Source organism: Chroicocephalus ridibundus, chromosome 4, assembly GCF_963924245.1.
Source record: "Chroicocephalus ridibundus chromosome 4, bChrRid1.1, whole genome shotgun sequence".
Classification (NCBI taxonomy): Eukaryota; Metazoa; Chordata; class Aves; order Charadriiformes; family Laridae; genus Chroicocephalus; species Chroicocephalus ridibundus.
The window spans coordinates 55,394,848-55,415,065 of record NC_086287.1 but is presented as its reverse complement, the minus strand read 5'-3'; the positions used below and the strand labels follow the sequence as shown (position 1 = coordinate 55,415,065).

At 41.8% G+C, this 20,218-nt stretch overlaps 1 protein-coding gene across 2 annotated transcripts; it reads left to right on the top strand.

Moving 5' to 3' along the window:
- The first annotated feature begins 10,461 nt into the window (after window positions 1-10,461).
- On the top strand, window positions 10,462-17,737 carry LOC134515125 (serine protease inhibitor A3M-like). Of its 2 annotated transcripts, none has more exons than XM_063333750.1 (5): window positions 10,462-10,601; window positions 13,362-14,024; window positions 14,896-15,166; window positions 15,799-15,946; window positions 16,782-17,737. In XM_063333750.1, the coding sequence occupies exons 2-5, from the start codon at window positions 13,379-13,381 to the stop codon at window positions 16,974-16,976; spliced, it is 1,260 nt and encodes a 419-aa protein (XP_063189820.1). In that variant the 5' UTR covers window positions 10,462-10,601; window positions 13,362-13,378; the 3' UTR covers window positions 16,977-17,737. The 2 variants fall into 2 exon arrangements, with proteins under 2 accessions (XP_063189820.1, XP_063189819.1); XM_063333749.1 differs by lacking the exon at window positions 10,462-10,601 and adding an exon at window positions 11,608-12,949.
- The last annotated feature ends 2,481 nt before the right edge of the window (window positions 17,738-20,218 follow it).

The following is a 20,218-nucleotide window of genomic DNA, read 5'->3' as shown; positions in this document are numbered from 1 at the left end:
GGGAAGGTTGGACATTTCTTTGATGCAGAAATGTTTATTTCAAAGGCTATAGACAGTGTGCTGCTTCTACTATATCAAGTGTGTAGCTTCATGTGTGTTTCTCATATCTCTTCTGAAAAGCTCCCTCTTGACTCCCTCTAATAGCTATGTAACCAGTCTTGGCATGTGTTTTGAACTGTGGTTCCTGTTATTCCCTAAACAAAATACGGGCCATCCAGATCATACCTTTTTTAATAGATTATGACAGGAAAACAAGAAAAGTGCTTAGAAGCTATAAGCTTTTTGTAGATGAGCCCACTTCCAAATTAAAATCACAGTGGAGGAAAACTCATCTGTGTGGCATGCAAATCAGGCAATAAGGAAGAATAAATTTAGTATTTCCCAAACTGAAAACTAGAGGTACTCAGTTTGTTTTCATTTGTCTTGGACTACGTCACTGGATCCATAGCAGATCTTGACAGATCTACACGTTCTTACAGATCTTTGTCATTTATATTGATCTAGAGGCACTTCAGATCTTGCTAGGTCACAAGCAGTTTTCTGACATAACCAGATCTGGCAGCTTGCTTTCTTGTAAAAACACATAGCAATGCTTTTGGATGTAAATCCAAAAAGCCCAACTTAAAAAGTAAAAAAAAAAAAAGCATATCTACGCAGCAAAGTTAATTAGAATTATGAGAAAAAACTTCAGAAACTAGAAGTCATGATCAAATCAGGGAACACCCACCACTAAAAAGAACAAACCCACCACATTGTGTCTCAAACTATAATAAGAAAGGACAAGGATAACTTTGAGAAAAAAAACTTGCAGAAGTCATGGCATATAATAATATAATCATTTTCAAAGACATCAGAAACCTGCCAGAGAGCCTGAGGGACCAGTAGATGTTCAAAGTGTAAAAGAAATACTCAGAGGGGGTACTGAGAAACCAGAAAAGCTCAATCCATTGCACACGTTCTTCCCTTGCAGTGGTTAAGCCTCAGCAACTATTTCAAGTTGAACTAACCATAGAAGAGTTTTTAGAAAAAAAAAAAATCAAAGACCAAGTAACAACAAATTGTCATGACTGTTTAGGATGCAGACAAGAGCTCTTAGCTGTCTCAAAAAGAAAAAGGTTAAGCTTTCCACTGCGTCCAATGCATCAGTTAGACTGGTCCCTGTAACCAGAATAATAAGAAGTGACAAATGTGACGTAAGTTTAAAAAAAAAAGATGCAAGTGAGCATGCAGTGAATTGCAGAACAGTTAGTCCAACTTTGATATTTTGGAAACTAGAATCTGTAGTTGTATGGGTAAGTATGACAAAATATTGAAGAACTAACAAGGCTTTCATAGAATCATGAAATTGTTTATGTTGGAAAAGAACTTCAAGATCATCGAGTCCAACCGTCAACCTAACACTGCCAAGTCTACCACTAATCATAGAATTTTAGAGTGATAGAATCATTTTGGCTGGAAGAGACCTTTAAGATCATCAAGCCCAATCGTTCACAGAGCACTACCAAGTTGCCACTAAACCATGTCCCTCAGCACCATGTCTACCCGTCTTTTAAATACCTCCAGGGATGGTGACTCAACCACTTCCCTGGGCAGCCTGTTCCAACGCTTGACAACCCTTTCAGTGAAGAAATTTTTCCTAATATCCAATCTAAACCTCCCCTGACACAACTTGAGGCTGTCTTCTCTTGTCCAATTGCCTGTTACTTGGGAGACCGACCCCCACCTGGCTACACCCTCCTTTCAGGTAGTTGTAGAGAGCGATAAGTTCTTCCGTCATCCTCCTTTTCTCCAGACTAAACACCACCAGTTCCCTCAGCCACTCCTCATCAGACTTGTGCTCTAGACCCCTCACCAGCTTTGTTGCTCTTCTCTGGAGATGCTCCAGCACCTCAATGTCTTTCTTGTAATGAAGGGCCCAAAACGGAACACAGTGCTCGAGGTGGGGCCTCACCCGTGCTGAGTACAGAGGTACAATCACTTCCCTAGTCTTGCTGGACACACTATTGCTAATACAAACCAGGATACTCTCGGCCTTCTTGGCCACCTGGGAACGCTGCTGGCTCGCGTTGAGCTGGGTGTTGACCAAAGCACCCAGATCCTTTTGTGCCAGGCAGCTCTCCAGCCACTCTTCCCCAAGCCTGTAACGCTGCGTGGGGTTGTTGTGCCCCATGTGTAGGACCCGGCACTTGGCCTTGTTGAATCTCATACCATTCGCTTCGGCCCATTGATCCAGCCTGTCCAGATCCCTTTGTAGACCCATCCTACCCTCAAGCAGATCAACACTGCCGCCCAACTTGGTGCTGTCTGCAAACTTACTGAGGCTGCACTCGATCCCCTCATCCAGATCATTGAGAAAGATATTAAAGACAACAGGCCCCAGTACTGAGCCCTGGGAAACACCATTTGTGACTGACCACCAACTGAATTTAACTCCATTCACCACAACTCTTTGGGTCTGGACATCCAGACAGTTTATTACCCAGTGAAACGTATGCCCATCCAAGCAATGAGCAGCCAGTTTCTCCAGGAGAATGCTGTGCGAAGTGGTGTCCAAAGCTTTACTAAAGTCTAGGTAGATAACATCCCCAGACTTTACCTTGTCCGCTAAGTGTATCACCTTGTCATAGAAGGAGATGAGGTTAGTCAAGCAGGACCTGCCTTTCATAAACCCATGCTGACTGGGCCTGATCACCTCGTTGTCCTGTATGTGCCGTGTGATAGCCGCAAGTTGATCTGCTTCATAACCTTCCCTGGCACCGAGGTCAGACTGACAGGCCTGTAGTCCCCCTGACCCTCCTTCCAGCCCTTCTTGTAGAAGGGCGTGACATTTGCTAGCCTCTAGTCAACTGGGGCCTCCCCAGTTAATCAAGATTGCTGACAAATGATGGAAAGTGGCTTGGTGAGCACTTCTGCCAGCTCCATCAGTACCCTTGGGTGGATCCCATCTGGCCCCATAGGCTTGTGTGCACCTAAGTGATGTAGCAGGTCACTCACCATTTCCCCTTGGATTACGGGGGGTTCGTTCTGTTCCCCACCCCTGTCGTCAAGCTCAGGGAGCTGAGTACCCAGAGAAGAACCAGTCTTAACCATTAAAGACTGAGGCAAAGAAGGCATTAAATACCTCAGCCTCTTCCTCATCCTTGGTCACTATGTTTTCCCCCCACATGCAATAAAGGATGAAGATTCTCCTTAGTCCTCCTTTTGTTGTTGATGTATTTATAGAAACATTTTTTATTGTCTTTTATAGCAGTAGCCAGAATCCTTTACCAAAGGAGTCTTTGAAAGAGTTGATGTGTGTGTGGATTACAGTGGTTTGATTGGTATATGTCACATAGGTCAGAAAAGAGATAAGATTCCTCAACGAACCATCTCCAAAAAGCCCTAAGATAATAAGGAGGGAAGACCCTTTATAAAAAATAATTTCAGGAAGGCATTATTCAGAGAAGTCAGAGATCATGTGGGACTTTAATAAATTATGAGATGACACATTTTGTTGTTGGTCCCACCTTGTTCATGGGTAGGGATCTCACGGAACTCAGTGACTGCCTGATAAAATGGCAGAGGAAAATCACTGCCAATAAATACAAAGCAACAAATACGAGGAAAGAAGCCCCTGCTTTATATATATGGTGCTGTGGTTAGGCATTGCCACTCAGGACAGAGATTTTACAATGATGCTGGATAGGCCGCTGGATAGGCCACTGAATATGTCATCTCCATGCTCAGTGCTGGTGAAAAAGGAAATCAAGCAGTGGGAGATACGAAGAAAGGAAGAGAGAGAAAGGAAACATCAGTGTGCCCCTGTGCCATGGTATGCCCACATTGTGCAGCACAGGATATTGAACTAGATGAACCTTTAGTTTAAGCTAAGAGTAGCCATTTTGTAAGGCTTATAGGATAATGTTATCTATACATAAACTATACATCTATGGGCTCAACTTAGAGCCAAAGCCTAAGTGTTTATTTCCTTTTGCTACGCCCGAGGGTGTCTAAGACAACAGTATTGGGCTGGCAGTTAAGAGCATTTTTATTTCCACAATTAACAGCAATGCTTCTATCACATACTTTATTGGTAAGTGATAGAAAAGTTTATCACTTCATAGCATCTTATAAGATAAAAGGTTGTGTGGAACATTTTCATCATTGCTGTTTGAAAATGCTGACAAAGCCAACGCATTCCTGAAAATGTTCTGATTTCTCTGACTCTGCTTTCTTATATGGAAATTGCTCCCTCAGACAACTTCCAAGAAGTTTTTCTGAGAGAGGATTTTTAAGGTGGGCAATAAGGGCTACAGGAAGAATCTGGGTACTTGCACAATCTGGGAAAGTTTCTCAGATGCAGAAAAAAAGTTGAAGTGAACATTTGCGAAGTAGTTTGTAAGTAATACAACGCTGAAGTTGTAGCTCAGTTATAAGCCTACTACCATCAAAGATGAAGTAGGGAACCTCAGCTCAAAGGATTTATCAACTTCTTAGCTTTGGCTGTGCACTGAGTGCCCATGGAAATAACTGGTTTTACAATAAACTATGAAGGGAAATGTGTTTAGAACATGCTGGTAAAAAAATGCCTCCTTTGGAGACAGCGAATCCTCTTACTTAGTCCTGGCTTGCAGGATTCTGTTTCTGGTGAGGAGATCCTAGTCATTGTTCATCACAAATTACCCCAGGAGGGATCTCAACAGTTCGGAGATCTCCGAAGAGCAGGGGATGCTAAGTGTCATCTGTGCTGTAATATTTGGGTGTTGGGTTTGGAGTTATAGTAATTATGAGTGTGGAGGCGAATTAGAAAAACAAACGTGTTTGTTAAGAGATTAATTCAATCATCATTAGTATGAGAGCTGGAGCATTCACAAAGGCTGGAGACCAGTTCAAACCGGTTTTCATAATCCCCACCCACCTAAGTTCTACCAAAGCCATTAATTTAAAAACATTGCGTCATCAAGGGAAAAAAAATACTCTCACTGGCTGATCAATGAACCTGAGAGCAGGACATTGTCACCTAGAAGTTCTTGTGACCTGATTAACCTTCTTGCTCTCTACAGCTGAGCCCCCTTCTTGCTGACCCCAGCCCCAAGAGTGCCATAATGCTCTGCTGCTCTATGGAAGAAGACATCTGATATTCTGTGAAAATCAGTCTGGGCTTTCCCTGGTCCCTAAAGGTTGACTTTTGCTGAAGGGTCTTGCTGTGACTCATTTGGGAATGCTTTCCTCCATGATTCTTCAGCAGGTTCTATTGACCATTGCCCTCCAAGCTGATGGAGGGAGCAGGGGGTAAAGGCATGGTGTGCCAAGGAGATCAGAGTGGTCTGCAGGTGACTGTGGGTGGTGTGAAAAAAGGCAGGAAAAGAATGTCAGAGGGATATCAGTATGCAGGAGCCAACACTGGACAGGATATTGACTGGTTTGAGGTAAGGAATTTTTGATCTGTGCTGAAATAGTCACAATTCCAACAGCTTTCTGTTAAAACTAAGAAAATTGAGATGCTTGTGAAATGGCTCATGGCATGGAAAAATAGGGGTTTTTTTTACTTGTCTGCATGTTGGTCTAAAGTCGGATTTTTAAAAGCTCTGCAGTGTTGGCCTAAATCTTCTCCCAATAAAGTTAAAAGCTGTGGCAGGAACATAGTTTAATCTACACTATATCCATTCAAAATAAAATTGAAATCTGCTTCCCTTCTGTATTTGTTCCCTGGTGGCCTCCTATGTTTGTACCCTCATTTTCAACAGAACAGTTCTTACAAGGAGTAGTAAACAAGGTAAATTGCCTCTGTGGCTTGCAAGACCACTTTCTGGGTCCTTTCTTTGAGCATTAGCCAAAATCCATATTGTGCGCTTGGGCAGCTGAGCTTCTGAGTCACAGAATAATGTCATTACTGTTTACTTCAAGCCACTTTGATCAGCCTTACTTGATCAGTTGTGTGATTAAAGGTAGGCACTCGATTCGGTATCGCTCAGGAGTACAGAGGAGGAAAAGGAAACAATTCAGATGAGATGGTCCCAGATAGCAGGGTCAGTGGACCAAATGGGAAGGTGAAGAAGTACTTTTTAATGAAGGCTTTCAAAGTAATGTTAGTTGCTTAAGTCTTGAATTACTCATTGGGATGGTTCTTGTTAACTATATTTTTGTGTTGTATAGACACACATTTATTACAATTTTAAGTACTATATTGCTGTTGGAAACCCATAATTAATTGATTAATTTCTTTCTTTCTTTAACGCAAGAACATTATTAGGAAAGAAGGATGGGCCAGTAGTTACACAGCATTGGGCTGGGACTTGGGAGTTTCTGATTCCCTTCCCAGCTCAGTCACAGGTTCTTTTTGTATAAACTTAACTTCCTGACTGCTTATAGCTACCCATTGAGGATGATCATCCTTTCTTTCTTTGTTTAAATAGCCAGAGCAGGATTCAGGTGTATTGCCACAGGAAAATAGTATGATTTTAAAAGCACAACATTGGACTGGCAGTAGATGAAGAGGTTCAAGTGAAACAATCCCTGCTGGCCTGGTGCTTGGGTCAAGCTGGAAGGTGAAAACATAACTTTTTAGCAAGCACAATGATCTTATCCTTCTCCATGTTCCTCTACCAGACTCTTGTGTTGTAGGTACTGGCAATAGGTACTTGCATTTTCTAGTCATGAATGGAAAAAACTTCTGGTAAAAGGGTTGGCTTGGGCAGTGTCATGTGGTACCTGCAGATTACTAATACTTGTAATTTATGTGTGCTTAATCACCTCTCCTCATGCTGTAATGTACCCAGGTAGCTAGAACCTCTTGGATGCAAGCACTAAGCACACCAGGAAAGAAGACTTCTGTAAAGTCCAGAGGACTTTTTATGGAAGCTTGCAACTGAGGAACATTCCCAGTTTCTCTTTGAAGCTCTATAAAGCTGCATCCTGCAGACCATAGATTTTCAAATTGTGTATCATCATTACCAACGGAGGTGCCATGGTACCAAACCGATAAAAAATTATTCTGTCTTCATTAAACTCAATGAAGAACCGAAATGATGCTCAAGGCCATTGAAAATAACTTTATTTTCACATCATTTTATCTCAACGAGGAGGTTAGATGTGTCATTTTTATCTTACAGATGAGAAAACTGAAGCCCATCAGACAGCATTATTGTCCCGTAATTTCCTTTCTAGTAGCTGCTGTGTTTTGGATTTATTATGAGAATAATATTGATAACACATATTGTATTAGTTGTTGCTACGTAAAGTTTACATTAGTCAAGGGCTTTTTCAGCTTCCTATAGAAGCTGAGAGGGAGCATAGACAGGACAAACTGGCCAAAGAAATATTCCATACCACAGACATCAAGCTCAGTATATAAATAGGGGTTGGCTGGGGGGGTGGAATCCACGTTCACTGCTGGAGACGGGCTAGGCAATGGATCATTGGGTGATGAGAGCAACTTGTGTTGTGTCACTTTATTTTGTATACTCTTTTACTATTATTTTTTTTCCCCTCCTCCTTTACTCTTCTATTAAAATGTATTTATCTCAACCCACGAGATTTTTTCCCCACTTCTTTTCTCCCTTTTGTCCCTGCCCTATGGGGGACACACACAGGGAGTGAGCGAGTGGCTGCGTGGTTCTAGTTACTGGCTGGGGTTAAACCACAACAGTTAGTGATGTTCCCAAGGTCAAAGCTGAGCTGCTCAACAGAGATAGCAACCTATCCTCAATTTTCAACCCAGTGGTTCTCTCATCAGGCAGTCCTGTCAACAATTTTGGGGGTTAGAAGGAAAACAAAATGGAATACATACTATTCTTTCACAAGACCTCTGTTGGAAATCATTCGGATATGTAAACCTCAGAAAGCTATTGTGTTACTAATACTAGTATTACAGAAACACTCAAGTCTGAAAAGAAACTTCATGCATGTTACATGCAGAAATAATGAAAAACAGGCCTTCTTTTGAAAGTTTTTGGGTTCTAAATAAAGGCTTCTCCTCTCCTGCTCCTTTTTCAGGAGGGCTCAAGTCTGCTATAGGTCCTGTGTCGTATCTGTCAACCAGCACACTTCTCAAGCAGCAGTAGGAGGTTTAGTTGTTATTGGTGCACCATACATGTAACACACCTGCTACATTTTAGTAGGTAATTTGTAACTGGCACTGGTTTTTCAACTGAAAAATGGTGTTAACTCATGGTCATTGCCATTGAAACAGTATACATATTTTTTAAATCTAGTTCTTGCTCTCTACTTAGTTTATACATATTATTAGTGATGCTAATTCAAATGAAAAACACTTCGGTGACCAGAACTTGCCCCTCCTCATGAATGTTCTTGTCACTGTGTACAGACTGTATTTCATCCCCATTTCACATTCCCTTTCTAAACTGATGGATTTTGCCTTCCTGGCAGGGCAGCAGAGGAGGTGCTCCAAGAAGTGTTGAAAGCATGGCATGACCACTGTGGGCAGATTGGGCCTTTTTTCTTCATTCTTCAAACCTCATCCAGACTGGAAGAACCATAATTCACCAGACATGTATACATCTTCAATCATTTTTCTCTGCACTCTGACTGCCTGATCCTGCCCAAAGACTATTAAATAACTTGAAAATATTAGGGGGAAGGGAGGGGAAGGCAATGTCCATTTCCTTCCTAATTCCACACTAAGTTTCCTTCATATTGCTGCTATGTCAATATACTTGTGGTCTATGTACTTTACACTTAGAAATCTTTGTGTTACTTTGGATATAATAGATCTATAGGGACAAAGATTTTTTTGATATTTAAGTAACCTGTGTGTCTGTGATGTGTAATCCCAGGACAGCTATTGTTGTTGTTAAATTGACACAAAAACTCTTTAAACCTGCTTCAGAATGATTTGTTCAAAACAAAACAAGCTGGCAGGAAGCTGTTTGCAAGCTGTTGGTAAATGTATGAAATGTTATAGGGGTCTATTTCTTCTAAAGAAGTCAAAATGCGAGTTGAGGTGCAGTATAGATACTGACCTACCTGAAGTGCACAGTAGTAGCATAGACTTCTGTAATGTAGACTTTGTCGTGCTTTTAATTTTCAGAAGGAATAAACCACATTTGTTTGGTTATTTTGGTATTCTGGACTTTGATTTCTGTTAAAAATATGTAGTAGAGAAGCAAAATCTAGTTCAGCGGATGATTGATCATTATGAATCTGGTTAACGTGGTTTCATGACATAGTTTTAGGACTGAAACTGTGGTCAGTAGAGAGGTGGGACTGTAAATGGCTCGTGGCAGTATGTGGTACACCTGGCACGAATGCATCTGTTCATCATTTTAGGTTAAAGCTGGTGTAGCACCTTATTGCTGCTGCTCTAATGAAATCCGAGGGAAATGCCTTGTTAAAGTGTACCTTAACATTATTAAAAACAAAACAGTAATTACAAGGCCTCACAAAGGAAAAAGAAAACAAGAGGCTTATAACCATTTTGAAACACAGTTCGTCCTTGACCACCATGACCTGTTATTCTCCTACGCTTTAGTGAGTGAAATAATTTTTGATTTTTCTGTTTGTGACCATTTACAGCCAGAATTAGAAGGAACAAGTGAAAAGGAAAGAGGCAAAAGAAACAAAGAGGAAAACAAAGAAGGGGAGTGCCAAGACAAGGTTTATCTATGTTCTGTCTCCATGTTTATCTATGTTTGTAATGTCAAAACACATGAGTAAACAAGTACAAAGGAAGAAGAGTCATCACAAACGGGGAAATGTATTTCATGTCACCGCTCAGTCATGGACTTTGTTGTTAATGGGAAAAATTCAGTCAGTTTGGTCCACTAGCATTTTATTCCTGTTGGAAAAAAGTTAATAGAAACGAGCAGTCCTTTTTTTTTCATACCAACAATTTAAATTTGTGTGAGGGGGACAAGGAGAAGGAGAAGTGAGTGTGCACATGCAGTATGTGCATGTGTGGGAGTAGAGAAAAGAGATTGCTACTTGTATTCCCACCACCTGCCCGAGGCAGTAACTCAGATGCACACAGAACTGAGATGTACGAAGGGACCACATCAGTCAGAGTAGGAAACCCATCAGGGAAACACGTCTATCACATACCCTCTCAATGGCGTGCAATTGCAGCCGGGTTGAGAAGGTACAGGCAACAGGTTCAGAGTCCATATTCGGGCTGAGGATCAGGAGGCAGGTTTGGCTCTGGCGCGATGTGGGGAGAGCGCCGAGTTGCTGTGGCCTGTGGCTGTCAGCTCCACGTGTGCTTCAGCACAGCGCAGAAAGTCTGACTTCTGGCACCAAGAGTGAGCATCTGTTTCCAGTGGTTCCAGGCACAACCTCCTGGTTTCCAGTAGGGTCCTAATTACACAATGTTTGCCCTAAGCTCCTCCACTTGGTCAGAGGCAGCAGGCAGAAAGTCACAGCTGCTATTCAAATGGCCGAAGATTGTCAGCTCTATTGGCTGCATTGTGGAGATGATCCTTGGAAGCCCTATTTCATCAATATTTGCTCTGTTTCCTCCTTTCTTTTTTTTTTTTTTAGTTGGCTCTAATTTTTATCAGGTCTGTTTAATGTTTAACCATGGAAATTAAGCAGAAGATGATGTAGCAGTATAAATAACAGTGTGGAGAGCAGCATGGTCAGTGGAATGCAGCAGGGCTTCTGATTTTGTAAGTATTGCACATGCATTTTTCTTAGAAACTTGCAAATGATGCTTTCTGCAGTTGGTGAAATTTCCATGTTAGGTTAATTTCATTTGTCTGCTTGTGACTCAGTTGTGTGCGGATGTTGCCATGAAATACTAATCAAGGAAATATGCAAGGGACCAGTGGGATCTGCTGTTCTGGGGAAATATGCTTAGCCTGAAATTAGAATAAAATAACCTTTGAAGTCATGGGGACTTATTAAGTAGTTGTTAAAGCCAAATACTGATGAAATCACCTTTTAGGTTAGAAACAGCCTTCACAGTGACTCAAAATTAGCATAATCCCACCAGCGACTGAACAACCAGGCCCAATTTATAAACTCTTCTTCTGGTGATTTAATGTATAAAACAACCACTGAATTGCTAAGGCCATGCTCTCTAATTAGGACTGGGGTGAGTGTAGGGGGTGGGTGGAAGGCCACAATTTAAATTTAATTACCCCTTCTATTTCCATAGACAAACTAATCTATGGTTTGGCAGAGAATTATTTTCTGAATTTCCAATTCACCTATTAAAAATACAGCCCAGATTTAATAAAACCTTCCCAGTTTCTTCAGCTTTGAAATGGTAACAAAAAAAATATTTGTGGCTGAAATTTTCTAATTTCAAAATGTTGAAATTAATGTGATTATCATCTCTAAAGGGAAAAGTACGTGGGGAAAACTTGATGACAATATTCAGTGTTTTTCAGCTTCTGGTAGAAGTACTTCTTTAATATTTCTGTAGAGAGCTGTAATACTAAGAGAAGTTTTTTAACTGATCTGTTATAGTAAAAGTTACGAAAACAGCCATGCCATTTTCTGCTTGCTAGAGAAAAACAATATGCTTTGCTTCAGAAATTCTTTGAAATGTAGGCTAAGCTCTGTTTGGACACAGGATGTGGTCATGGACAGACAAAAATTATCCATTTTTTCACTTAAGTGTGCAATACCTCAAATAACTAGAGAAAAACAGTCGATGAAATGTTAAACAGCAAGTACTTTTGAAACACCCTCTGTAGTACGATTGCTTCATTTGTCTGCAGTACATAAGGGTTTTGTTGGGTTTTTTTGGCTTGGAGGAAGAGTAAAAGCTCTGCTTAAAAAGAGATGCAAATTGTTGAATCATATTCCCATCTAGAGCCATATTCCATCTTTTGGTTTCAGGAAATTAAAATTTAGCATTACCACTTCATATTCCAGGTCACTGCAGTGATCACTGTCTGCTCTCAGACATAGTCAGTGTACTCAGGTCCTAACAAATATGAGAATACACAGTTAGTGTGTACATTTGCTATAAAAACAAGAAAGACCACTATACTAATAAAAAAATAAAGCAACTGGTTAATCCCCAAGAATCCTGTAACTTGGGCTGCCCTCAGAAGTTCTATCTAAATCTTGTTTAGATAGCAGATACAGTCATCTTTCACATCTGGGAATGAATACGGGACCAAGAGAACTTCACCTTGTCAAGACACGGGGAAACGCATTCCTGGGAGAGGATACAAACAGGCTGTGTTGGCTGGAAACCAGAAGAGGAGCCATAACAGTAGAAAAGTTCTAGAAATGTTTTCATGTAGAAGCTACGAAGGCAAAAATCTTATTTTCATAGATAGCTTGCTAGGTTTCTAAAGAGGGTTTATATGAAATGCCTCCACACGATAGCAGGGAACTGAATTCAGTAAACCAGAGATTTTTTCCAGCTCCTATGCAGGAGTTCGTGTGAGCTCCTTAGGAGGCTCATGTGAAATGTATCATGTCAACATTAGGAGAACAAGCATAATGAAGAACCTTGTCACCTCCAAAGGGATTGGTCTGAGCGTTCTTTGAATTCCAAATGGAACCTGTGCTTTTTTCCTCTTGGACCCAGGTCCTCCCTGTGTCTCTAGAGGGAGCCATATATCCCATGCAGGTTAAGCCGTGGTGAGGGCTAAACCACCATTTAACAAGTTATAAACACTTGTTGCACTCCCCCGAAAAGAGGGTCTCTCTGTTCCAAAAACACACCTCATTATCTGGTGGAAACCTGTTGCTTCCCACGTCTTAATGGCTACTGCTTAATGCCCTGCTGCCATGGCACAGGATCCTCCAGGCTTTTGCCTTGAACTTTACCTTGAAGTTTACATAGATGACTTTCATCCGTCACTTATTAGCTGTGACCAATGACTGGCCATGTGAGTAAGTAACCTTGAAGTAAACAGGGGTGTGAATTTAACGAGCACCGGATAGTCCATGATAGCTGCTGCCCTGATGAAAGTGAAGGACTTTATCCCACTTGCAGTGAGAAGTGAGCTGCCTTACATTTCCTCACATTTATCAAACCACATTTGGGCAGGTACTGTGGAGTATTTGATGTCTTTGAAACCCACACCCCATCTTACCTCATGGTAACTTTTTTCTTTAGAAGTACCCTGTAGGAGACAATGATCCAGGGAAGATAAAGTTAATAGAGATTATTATGGACGTTGGCTCTGTACTTTCATTGACAATGAAGAAGAGAATTGCCTTTTCAAGGCTATTACAATGGAATATTATGGTTTTATTATGCCTGACATTTAAATTTATAATTTGGTTGAATTTATTAATGACATTCGACATCATGTCCATGGGCACTTTAAATATCCTATGTACATTAGATCTTTACAGTTGCACTGTAAAGTATTTATGCTAACAAACTATTCATTATTTCTTACTACCAAGCTCAACATTAGCACCTGCTCATCTAATGACTGTTTGTTTTGTGACAGAAAATTTTGAAAAGAAGATGAAGTATCTCCTGTGCCTGTGTTTACTCCTTGCTGTTCTTTGTGCTGTAACCCATTGCCACCATGAAGACGTTTGCCACGAAGTCAATAATACTAATCTGCACGATGGAACACAAAATTTATTGGCACATAAATGTGACAAGCAAGGCTCTAACTATGCAGATTTTGTATTTAGATTTTACAAGCAGGCTATATCAAAAGAAGCTGATAAAAATGTTTTCTTTTCTCCCATGAGCATCTCCACTGCCTTTGCCATGCTGGCTGTTGGTGCTAAGTCAACCACCCTGTCTCAGATTTTTGAAGGGCTGGGCTTTGACTGCCTGACTGAGACTCACATGCGTGATATACATGAAAGTTTTCATAAAGTTTTAGCAGTACTGAACTGTGCTGATGTTAATATCACATTAAATATAGGGAATGCCCTTTTTACAGCTATTGGTTATGAACCACAGGAGACATTTTTGCAAAGCACAAAGCAATTTTATGATGCAGAATTTTTTTCTAGCGATTTCCGTAAACCAGAAGAAGCTACAAAGCATATCAATAAATATGTAGAGGAGAAAACCAAGGGGAAAATTCCTGAGTTAATTAGTCATCTTGATCCAAGTACTGTATTGGTTCTTGTTAACTACATTTATTTTAAAGGTAAGATATTTAAAATAGTATTTCAATAGATGATTTTGATGGAAAACAAAAATTGTAGGGAACTCTGGCTGATTTATTAGCAGAGTGACTATTTAGAAGGAGCTAAACTGTGCAGGACCTTTGAAGTAAAGATTAGATCTGGCCAAACGCAGAGGAGCTGATTGTTGAGAAATATTGATTGCTTGATTTTGGCCCAGTTGGCCTGAAAGCTGTGGAAAGAGAAGTCCCACTCTATTGGACTGCCTTATAGACAGGGACCCCCTGCACGCAGTCTTGCTGGTCTGAGGGCATCATGACCAAAGATGTTTCCACAGTCTCTGTGCTGACTGTATGTGCCAGTCAAACGCAGTGGACTCATATCCTTGCACTTCCAGTGTTCCCAGTATTATGGCAGGTCTACTAGGTACGCTGCATGAAAACTTGGGACATAGCATTTTGAGGGCCTGTGCTTCTGGAGACCTGCTTGAGAGGTAGGATCCTTTATTCCTCACCAGGCTGAGTGCAGTCAGCTTGCATCAGGTACGGCCTAACACAAAAGGCATAGCAAGATCCTGTGGCTGAATGTTTAAGTGGTTGAATTTAAATGACATAAAAGGCACAAGTGATGGGAACATATGACTGCAATAGAAGCAGGACTCTCTCAGCTGGTCCTCATCAGTCTTTGGTTTTCTTTCACCAAGACAGGACTTACACTATGCTGAACTTACTGCACAGCTGAAATGCTTTATTGTGTGTTATGCTGGAATAGTGATCCTCTCCTCCCGTAAACAACCCTTCAGTGTCCTAACATTTAAGTTGGTCTGATTTATATCAACCATTTGTTATGACCTTCACATGTTTGAGTGCAACATCTTCTTCTTTCCCCTAATAGCTGCCTGGGAAAATTCTTTTGATCCTTTGCGTACATATGAGGATGATTTTTTTGTGAACACAAATGCATCTGTTAGAGTCAACATGATGCGGCGTGACGGTAACTATGACAGTCACTACGACCAGGATCTTTCTTGCGAGGTGGTAGAGCTGCCTTACAAGGGCACTGCACGAGCATTGCTCATTCTGCCTGACAATGGAAAGATGAAGCAAGTGGAAGATGCTCTCTCCAAGGAAACTGTTTGTAAATGGGATAACAAACTTGAGACCAGGTAAATCTAGGTAGATGGATTACTATATTTGAGGACACATTATTATTTTTAAGAGAAAGCATTAATTTCAGATCACCTTCTCCTGGATGTAATGTTCTGATTTCATAAAGCGGGGTTTTAAGTGATTCCCAAGACAAGCCAAAGCAGAGCATAGTTGATAAGCAACTGCAGACTCTCTGACCTGACAGAAGGGGATGCAGCATTGTAACAACTGCCTCAAGACTTGCTTGGCTGTCTTTTGGCTACCATACCTCTTCTTTCATGGTGCTAACATAATTCATTTGCTTCACTGTGTCTTAGGTTTTATCCTCCTTTTCCCTTCTTTTAGCCTTTCCATAGTTGTTCTGTTTCCTCTCTGGAGCCCTTTAGCCACAAAACAAGTGCGTATGTGGCCCTGGGATGAGCGGCAACGAAGAAAGAGAGAATGGCAAAATCAAAGAGAGAATGCAGGCACAAGAAGATGGCACATCTCTCTGGATGCCAAAATTGCTCAAGGAATACAAATGCTACCGTCAAACAAATTAGCAATCAAAAGAATGCTTTCAAGTGCCACTGAATTGCATACTCTCCAGCCTGCTGGCTGAAACAAGGCCGCAAGGCTTGACTGTTGTTTTGTTTTCTTTGTTCAACAGGAGATTAGATCTGCAGTTACCAAAGATTTCTATTAGTGGGTCTTATGATGTTAAAAGCCTGTTCAAGGAAATGGGCATTACTGAAGTATTCTCTAGTAATGCTGATCTGTCTGGAATTAGTGGCAGCCGCAATCTTCAGGTTTCACAAGTAAGTGAACAAACAGAGCTGGTGATGAGGTGCAGGGTGGTTGCTCTGATCAATTGTATCTGGGGTTTTTAGAGACTTGCTTCTCCTCCTTGTCCTACTGAAGTTAAAAGTAAAACTCACAATGACATGTAGGGGCTTGCTTAGTAATTGTGCTTTTCTACAGAGAGGGTCTGCTGTCCCACCTTTGCATTATTTTAATATTGCTATTTAAAGGCTGGATATTAAGTACATGGAAAAGTTGGACAAGATCTTAAATGATTTCTTGGCACTGGAAAATGATTGTTTACATGCGATTATGCCAAGTAAATTATAAATGAGGAGTATGTTATTATATTTGTGTTGATCAGTATGTAATTTTTTAATATTCTCAAGGTTTCCAGGAAAATTCCAGTTTGCAGTAGCAGAATTTCACCAAGTCAGTTTAAGCTACGATGTAATGGGACAAAGATGCCAAATATTGTCCCTGTATTAGCATTTAAATAGCAGTCGTCCATTAACCTTGGAATAACAGAGAAAGTGTTGCTAGTGGAAGTTCAAACAACCTGAGAAAATAGACCAGCTAGTGCATGGACTGTTACTGTCCCCCTCTACTTAGCACCGGTGAGGCTGCATCTAGAGGGTGTCTGTTTTTATTTCTGGCCAACCCCACTCAGTCCTGACATGGAAAACACTCCTGTTGCAGGCTGTTAGAGATTTACCGCATCAGAAAGTTTGGTCCACTGGGGGGTTTATCATTCCTTTCTTCTCCTAAATATTCCATAAGAAGAGTGTGTCTTTTCATGCCCTGCTTGCTGTCCCGTATATGAACCACAGCGTTTGGTCCTTTTCCCTGCAGGCAGTCCACAAGGCCCTGATGGAAGTTGATGAGGCCGGAACGGAGGCTGCAGGAGCCACAGCAATAATCCTTAACAGACTTCTCCGTCCTTCCGTTACCATCAAATTCAACAGGCCCTTCATTATATTGATTTCTGACAAAGCAACCAGCACCACACTTTTCATGGGGAAGATTGTCGATCCTACTCAGAAGTAATCGCTGAGTTATTGTGCATGCTGGTTTTCAGCATGAGTTACAATGGCTACCGTGTTCGCACATGTGGGCTAGTTAGTGCTACTGACTACTCTCCAATCGAGGGATATTCAGCAGTAAATGAGGGATTTCCTTATCAAACTGATAAGCAAAAAATTGTAAAAAAAACACCCAAGCAACTGACAGTTTTAAAATGTAACAGTTGAATAACTCAAGTTATTAACACGTCCAAATTTTCCTTGGAAGACAGTTTTTTTGTAAAGTCTAATGCTATTTTTGCAAGAGAATTCTCTCTGCTAAGTGGTTTTGCTTCCAGTGCTGGCTTGCTCGCCAAAAGCTTTATCCCAACAGGCAAGAAATCCCTTGCAATTCTATTATGTCTTCTCTGGGACTTGCTGATGGTCACTGTTCACCTGCGCCAGTCCCTGCGGAGTCCTTTCTGCCTTACACAGCTCTTTGCTGCCTAGGTCGTTGTTGTTTACCCTGAACCAACCTGTTCTTTCTCACATGTTCCAACTCTTTGCCTAGGACATCTTAAAAAAACACTGAAAAAAAGAGAAAATCCCCAAAAGGAGACAACAGACTTATTCTGCTGTAGTACTCACTGTAAGTGTCTTTTTGCAGTCTCCAGAATCAGCAAAAAACTTTGAGAGACAGTGACATTAGGCGTAAACTGTCGAAGAATCGTCCCGCTACAATGTCATCCATAAATTATTGCTATGGCTGATGAATAAAATAAGCAGTCATTTAAATCCATCACTTAAGGACTGACTCTCAGTGATTCCGTTCTCTTCCTATCCTGTTATAAATCTTTCAAAATCAATGAAAACTTTCAGTCACTCTTATTAACATAGCAGGGTGTCTGTAAAATAAATTTTGAAGGCTGTTAAATGAGTCCAGCTCTTCTCATATGGAGGTGGCAATTCTTTGCATTCTCTCCTTATGTGCCTACTTGGGTAAAACCTGTTTTCAAGAAGTACGTAACCACTCTCTTGCTATTGTGGGTCTGCGGATCACCCACTCTAACTGCAGTGGAGCACTGGGGCCCGGGGCTCGGCATTGCTGAGGTCTATACAAACCCTTTACGGTGCAGCTGCTGCCTCAAGGACAGCCCAACTCCTGCTTTTGCAGTGGTTCTCCCACTGCACAGCTTTGACTCATGCCACTGCGTATTGACCCTGGATACATTTTTTGCAAGCGGAGTTTAGTCCCTGTCGCTGGGAAGGTGATGCTCCTTAATGTACGTTGCTCTTTCTACAGTGGTCCTGGCAATGTGCTGTGAGCACTGCGAAGGCGACACAAGCCCCAGATCAACAAACAAGCTCCCTGCTCCTGACATCTCTCTGGTCCTCTGACCTGTTCTCCCTAACTTGGTCCACTCTGCACAGAGGTGCTCTGTTGAGACCCATCAGTGCTTGTAGCAGGGGTACGGTGTATGGGGGTCTATGCTTCTGACTCAGGGGAGCTTGGAGACTGCTGCCTTGTCTGAGTCCCTTTGCTCCAAGCAGCAAGAACTCAGTGGAAGCCCTGAGCTATTGCTTCTGCTGGGACAAGATACCATCACTCAGTGGATTGGGAGATACCGCGCCTCTGTGCGAAGCAGCGGCTTTTACAGAGTAGAGATCAAAGATAACTTGCTGTGGTGTGAGGCAGCTTGCTCTGCGGTGACTGTACAAACTCAACAAGAGCCGGGAGCAGCTCCAGTGAGATCCCACCCCGATAAATTGGTGCACCAGGACTGATTAAAAGGCAGGATGGTGAGATTTTTATCAGAGTGGGGTGGCAGAAGAACAGGTTCTCAGCCTATTGCTAAAGGGAAAGAGGTTAGGAAAAATCCCACAGTTGCTAGGACAGCACAGAGGCTTCAGGAAATAACACATGGAGCAACTTCCTGCTCCATCTGCCTCCCAGGCCTTTGCTTTTGAGAGTGGAGGCAAAGAACTGCAGGAGAGCTGCACTGGGAGTTTTCACACTGGAGTGTGAGGAATGATTGCTTCTGGCAAAAGTATCAAACATGGCCCCTGGAATAATGGATGGGCTTGGGAGGTATCTACCAGGATGCAAGGCATTACCACAGTTGTCCTCCAGTTGAGATACTTCATGCTCCAGACCAGCAGCTTGCCCTGAGCTGTGTCAGGGACCTGGAGTGGGAAGAGGGATTGTCCTAAATCTCTCTGGAAGGGGAGGATGTGGAAAAAACATGAGAAAAAACACTAGTCTCATGCCATACATATGTGGAAGGCACACAAAAATGCTGATAGGTCACAGCATGGCAATCCATACTGTGGAGATCTGTAGAGCAGGGGGCTAAATATATCTGGCTGATCTTTCAGCATAGTCCTGGTTATGTTCTTTAAGAAGTGGACAATTCTGGAAAGTTTTTGTGGAGACAGGGGGCATTTTGTCCTAATTCCATTAAAATTGTATTGATCTGCCTTTCATCATCTGTCCATGTTGCTTATGTCCGTTTTAGTGTGTGATAGGGAATGTTCCTCTTTATGCTATCTAGTTGTATTAACAATACAGAAGGAAAGGAAGGATTCTGATAGACATAAGCTAAAAATTTCATTTACATACTGTGTATTCATTTTGTCGGTGGTAAACACATATATTTTACGGTGTCTTCCATTTGTCGGTAAGTGATTTTATTAACATCCTTCAATCTTCCACTGCAAAAAAACCCCAGATCTGATTAGGACAGGTTAATCCCACACATGCCTTCTCTCAGTCTATTGGACAGCTGGATCCAAACTAAGCCCTGAAAGAGAACTAGAGCTTCTTTATACCCTGTGAAGTGTTGTCCACTTGACTTCCTGCAGCAACAGTCAGCAGAAGGGGACAATACAGCTTACGGTGCAGTATGAGACCCCCTATCATAACCATACAAGATCAATGACCTGCTGTGCGTCCGTTAGCTCTGGCCTGACATAATTACACGAAGCTCTGAGAAAAGGACTTACCTAAAGAGACCACCCCTCAGCTGAGAACCCCTGCAAGGGAAGATGGACCCACTGGGATGGGTCCCTGAAGGGCAGCCTAGGTGTGCCCCACCAGATCTGAGTGCCAGACTTCTCTTGGCAACATCTGAGCCGTGTGGGAGACAGTAAGTTTGTTCTATCTGACCTTGTTTATGGTCCACTGGGACTCTTGTTTGCTGATGTGGTAGCTTCTGTTGGTAAAGCTCTGTTTGCTTTGCCCCATGGCAGGGTCCATGTAGTATGTTGTCACAAACCATGAAGCAGGGG

Excerpts from the sequence above, each read along its gene's own strand:
- LOC134515125 (XM_063333749.1), top strand. The coding sequence starts at position 12,847 with ATGATAGCTGCTGCCCTGATGAAAGTGAAGGACTTTATCCCACTTGCA. Across the intron at positions 14,025-14,895 it reads TAACTACATTTATTTTAAAG|CTGCCTGGGAAAATTCTTTT; the intron begins GTAAGATATTTA and ends TTCCCCTAATAG. Across the intron at positions 15,947-16,781 it reads GCAATCTTCAGGTTTCACAA|GCAGTCCACAAGGCCCTGAT; the intron begins GTAAGTGAACAA and ends TTTTCCCTGCAG.